Source organism: Austrofundulus limnaeus, unplaced genomic scaffold (genome assembly GCF_001266775.1).
Source record: "Austrofundulus limnaeus strain Quisiro unplaced genomic scaffold, Austrofundulus_limnaeus-1.0 Scaffold1, whole genome shotgun sequence".
Taxonomy (NCBI): Eukaryota; Metazoa; Chordata; class Actinopteri; order Cyprinodontiformes; family Rivulidae; genus Austrofundulus; species Austrofundulus limnaeus.
In genome coordinates, this window is record NW_013952403.1 from 554066 (window position 1) to 559663 (window position 5598).

A 5598-nucleotide genomic window follows, 5' to 3' on the forward strand; every position below is an offset into this window, starting at 1 on the left:
GTTTAACAAATTCCACATAAACTTTATGGCTCCAATTTAGCTCCATAGCACTCAGTTTTTATTGGTCTATAATTATTCTTTAGTATCCCAGCCCTGTAATTAAAAAGGGGAGTCACCAAGCTTCCCAATGATGCCAAACATTATGCAAAGGGATATCCCGGCACTCTGGCAGCCCAGCATGGAAAAACGGATCAAGTTAAAAGAAAATTAAAAACTTCWAACTTAAAATTAGCATTTCTGAAGACATAACTGTAGGTAAATTTTCATTTAAAGGTATATTAGGAAGATTAWATGCTATTTTAATGACTGGGATWGCTCATTTTTACACAAATCTCAATTATAGCATAACTCAGTGTTTTCACTGTTTTACCCTGCAGTWTGTGCTCACTCAGGTTCATTTTGCCATCACAGCACAGGTTTCTCCTCAACATTTCACAAYGCCATTTTTTTCTCTACTATGTATTTGACAGTTTACTTCTTTTCTCCACAGTGGATGTGCGACTTTCCATGCAAGCCGAGATGCTGCTGCAGAACCTGACTCTGGTGCTGTTTTGCTTGGGGATGGTTGGAATGGTCTTCCCTTGGTTCTTGATCTCAGTCCTGCCCCTAGGGGTCTTCCTCTTCATTGTCAATCGAGTCTCCAGGTCAGACCTCTATCTGTCTTGTTGTAATGGCCACTGGTATTCAGTATAGCGTTTGCAGGTGTGACAGCTGCGTTTTTTCCCCCCCCAGCTGGCGCTGGTGAATATCAGGGCAGAAAAAAAGAAAACTCTACAGCATAGAGATTCTTATATGAAAGAACKTTTTTCCTCCCTGACTCTGCTCCTGAGTGTGTTGTTTTTATTTTACTCCTTATGCTACAGTGTGAACGTAAATTATGCCCCTCAAACTTATTCTAAGAAGCTCATTATAAACTCTGATTATAAAGAATTAAAGATAAATYGTCTTGATGGCCTCCGATTTAGTTTTTCACACCCTCTGTTTGGTGATAAATTTTGCAGGAGTGCCCTGAGTGATTTTGCTTCAGCCATTATTTACGTTTTTACAATAAAGATGAATCAAACCAGTGGAACAACAACTCACTGGCATCGTGGGAAATAACCACAGAATCATGTTATTTCCAGTTTTTCAGAGATCATGAAAAAAAAACATTCCTCTCCCTTTGTGTTGTGCTGAATTCCATGTACATTTGAAATTTTTACAATAAGCGTCTTTGATTTTCATTACCTTGCATCAGAGGAAGAAATGATGAATTTATTCGGATGGTTTTTGCCACGGCAGAGTTTGATGAGGCTTGCATCGTTTCCTCCGTTTCTCCATTCATTACTTAACATCTTGTCACTGCATAAATTGAAACCCATAATTTCTTTAACTAGATCCAACTCCTGCTTGTCTCTTCAGAGATTATTTTAATTGCAAAACATCTTCATTCGGAGGCAATTAATTGTCGTGAAATGCAAGCAGAGACTGAGATAAATTTGGGGAGCATAAACAGCAGATTCGAACTGGAAGGGAACGATAACCCCAAATGGTTAATGAAAAGTTGTGATAACCCCTCAGCAGTGTTTTCAAAAGTCACAACATACCAGGATGTGTATCGATGCTACGTGAAAGTGGGTCTCCCATAGAAATTATCCAGTTTTTAAAACGGCTTTTATAGAATTCTAAAATGAAAGTGCCCAGGGCATAAACATGTTTGTGTGCATTGCTGCCTGGAAGCAAGGAAGTGTCATGTTCCTTCCTCRTCTCCACACAGCTTTTATGAGGAAAACCAAATGACTCATGAGAGACTTGTAATTCTCATTTCTCTGTCTTAGTAGCTAAAAGTAGACACATCCCGTTTTTGTCCTCATGCTTTCTTCTCGACGGCTTGTTTTGGCTTCCAAGTGTTTGGCTCTTTGTTGTGACCATTGCTCGTCGTATTTCACAGTCAYCGCTAGTGGAATCAGGAAAACAGATGCTGTGTTGTGGAGCGTATCCTTCTTTGTGCACCGTCTCATCATTACCTGTCTGCAGCAGCATCATTAGAGCTCAGTTTCCATGCCTTCGTTCACACATTTTCCATCGCCTCACCTCAGCTGTGTTTTTGTATTAAGATGTTGCTTCCCAAATATTTCAAAGCTTTGCATTTCATTCAACATTTCATGCAGATTTTGAAATTTTTTGCCTTATTTTCGTGCTTTTATTACTAGAACGGTGCTTCTGCAGTGTTTTACACTTGACTGAAGTAGATTTCACAAGCAGAATTAAAGTTTTTTTTTCTGAACCCACGCTTTTAATTATCTGACTTAAATGAAACATTTGTCTGAAAATTGCGAGAATTTAAATCTTTATGGTAAAAAAGTTGCTGTTGTCTGTTTTCAGAGTTTTCATTCGTGAGCTAAAGCGCCTGGAGAACATCAGCCAATCACCATTCACCTCTCATATAACGAGCAGTCTGCAGGGACTTTCCACCATCCACGCTTATGGAAGAGGGCACAGCTTCCTCCAGAGGTGAATGTGGTGTTATCTGTCAGTGACAGATATCATTAAACTTTAAATTTATCTTATCTCCCCTTTTAGTTTCTCAGTTTGCTCCTCAGACAAAAATAAAAATAGCAGATACGGTGCCAGAAAACCTCATTTCAGAAGGAAGTTCAGCTCTGTTTGCTTTTGCTCATCTAAAATGTGTTTACAGTATTTCTGGGTTGAATTAKTTTTCATTTTTATTTCTTTCTTTTAAGATATCAAGAGCTGTTGGACACCAACCAGGCCACCAGCTACCTCTTCAGCTGCGCTATGCGTTGGCTGGCTCTCCGCCTGGACCTCATCAGCATCTCCCTTATCACTGTTGTGGCACTTCTCATTGTCTTCATGCACAATCAGATACCTCCAGCCTATGCAGGCCTGGCCATATCGTATGCAGTGCAGGTTTGTAAACAATCACGTGGAGGCGCAGAAAGTACACAGCCTTAGTCATCTGAAAGACTCAAATGTATTTATTGTTCTGCAGCAGCAGCTTTGGGGATTATTTAACCGGATTCATAGGTAAATTCAGGTCAAAGTAAAGCTGTCACTTTTTACAAAATATCTCCCTAAATAAGCTTAAAAAAAAACACTTTTTATGAAATTCAGAGAGATCGCTGCCATGGCGTAACTTAGTAGGAAGAAAGCACATTTTCTGGACTTTCATTTTGAACCAGAACATTTTAGACTAGATCAGGTGAGGTGATATAAATCTCTAATTTCACTCAGAAATCTTCCCACATCACAACGTGAAGGCTGCTTTATTATGCTGCTGTTTGTCGCTTTTGCTCATATGTACTGACCAATGAAACGGCTCATCTCTGTCCCAGATATGTTCCAGATTAAAATGGTGCACGGCAKTTTTCTCATAATCCTGCCTCTGAACACCAGACCTAACAACAAGATGCATAAATCTTTCAACAGTCTAGTTTTAAATATTGCAAATAGGGCTGCACAATATATCGCAAATTTCTTGCAATCGCGAGAACAGCTTGATCAGTATGCATATTGCAAATAACTGCATAAATTGCAATGAATGGTTGGCTTTAATGTTTGCATTCATGTGTTTTGTCAGCAACGGTCTGATTAACAAAATGGACCAGAGATACCACATCAACTCATAATCACTCCGTCATTTTGTAATGGAAAGGATGTATTCTTTGACTGTTTTTTTTTTTTTTGCTCTGAACCGAGAGCAGAAAGACATCAACACTGCATATTTAAGTATTTTTTCATTTATCTCAAGTCATATCGTCACTGCAGTATTAAGCAGTGTTATCGCACATCACAGGTTTTCATGATATCATGCAGCCCTGATTGCAAAGCTGTCGGAGGAAAAGAATACAGATTAAGGGGTTAAACCAGGAAGTTTTAACCAAGTTTAAGTCTAATGAATGGCATCATTTTGTTCCCTTTTTATAGATTTTAGTCCAATTTAGATTTAATGTCACTTAAATTCTAATCATCCACTGATTATTAATATTGGCTTACTGAGTTGCACTTAAAAGCCAACATTGGAYGCTCCTACGTTTTTAGAAAACACTGTTTTTAACCCAGTTTTCTGCAGCTCTGAAAGTTCCTTCCACAGCATGTCATGAATATGAATTTGTCTGATGATTGTCTCAGTAATTTTCGGGGTTTTTAGCTCATGTTGTAATCACCACAGAGCTGCCAATCAAGGCAGATAATTGGGATCAATTAGCGAGATTGTGAAGGAGGCATGTCATTGAGTCTGTTTACTGCTCAATTTGCTGATGCCTAAAGAGCCAGTGCTTCAAAGTAATTGTTGCGACAGTGTAAATCATTAACCTTTTGACTCGGTGCTTGTCTTTCACTTTCAGTTGACCGGCTTGTTTCAGTTTACGGTGCGGCTGCTCACGGAGACCGAAGCTCGGTTCACGTCAGTGGAAAGGATAAATTATTACGTTAAGGTAGGTGTAGTTTGGTGAGTGTGTGTGTGGCTGTGGAACTCAGTGTGCAATCTAACACACTCCAGATTTTGATAGGCCTAAACTGCAGTGATACAAATATCAAGTCAACTTTTTTGTGCAAAGTACAAAAGAAGGCTCACAGAGGGAAAATCACTAGAACTCAGTTCAGGTGCTTTCTCCTCATCAGAGATTCAGAGATTAACAGCAGATACCATCTCCTTGCCTTATCTCAGAGTCTTGACAGTGAAGCACCCCGACACAGTCCTGAGGCAGCTGCTCCTGCCCCCTCCTGGCCTCAACAGGGAGGGATCACCTTCCAGGATGTGAACATGCGTTATCGAGATGATCTGCCACTGGTGCTTAAGAGCCTATCTTTCACCATTCTTCCCGAAGAGACCATCGGCATTGTGGGCCGCACCGGATCAGGTACGGCTGACCTTCTCTGCTCCCGAACGCCAACAGCGTTTCAGATTCCATTTAAGTCTCCATTGCATCATGTCCACATGTGTCAGTGCAGCATCTTTTCTGTTTTGGGTGTCGCAGGGAAGTCGTCTCTGGCTGCAGCTCTGTTTAGGCTGGTSGAGCTGAGCGCAGGCTCCATAACCGTCGACGGGATCAATATCGCTCAGATTGGTCTGGATGACCTGCGGAGCAAGCTGGCCATCATTCCTCAAGAGCCTGTACTCTTCATCGGCACCATCAGGTGATTTAATTAGAAGTGCTTTTCATCACCAAGATTTGTGACTAATTCATTATTCTGCTGTTCAAAATTTGTTCAGGACTGAAAAAATCATTTGGGTAAAATAGAAAATCGTATTATATTTGCAAATAGCAGAGCAATTAAGGTATTAGGAAAATTAATAATTAAATTTGCACCCAGGAGATTTTGAATGTGTTCACACAGATGAGTTTTTGCAAATGGAAATGTATCTTTTTAGATATTGCAACATGTTAAAGCTGTGAAGTAAGAACCTAAACAATAAATAAGCCCAGCATGACAGGAATAAAAAGAGGCAAAACGTAAACCACAATATGTGGGATGTTAGAAACATTTATAAAAATGTGCGCGATAAAGTTTCAATAAAGTTTCATTCATAAGTTAGTATACTGTGTCAACGGATTTGATGTTGGTTTTCTTTTTCTTATTTGTAGATTATTATTG

At 39.7% G+C, this 5598-nt stretch overlaps 1 protein-coding gene across 1 annotated transcript in view; it reads left to right on the forward strand.

Moving 5' to 3' along the window:
- Positions 1 to 5598, forward strand: part of wu:fb13g09 (multidrug resistance-associated protein 5) — a gene marked incomplete at its 5' end in the record, with an annotated part of 27659 nt that overhangs the window by 18037 nt on the left and 4024 nt on the right. Inside the window, 6 exon segments of the mRNA XM_014003751.1 lie at positions 491 to 644; positions 2365 to 2493; positions 2724 to 2910; positions 4347 to 4436; positions 4670 to 4862; positions 4980 to 5139. Coding sequence (XP_013859205.1) covers positions 491 to 644; positions 2365 to 2493; positions 2724 to 2910; positions 4347 to 4436; positions 4670 to 4862; positions 4980 to 5139 — 913 coding nt within the window.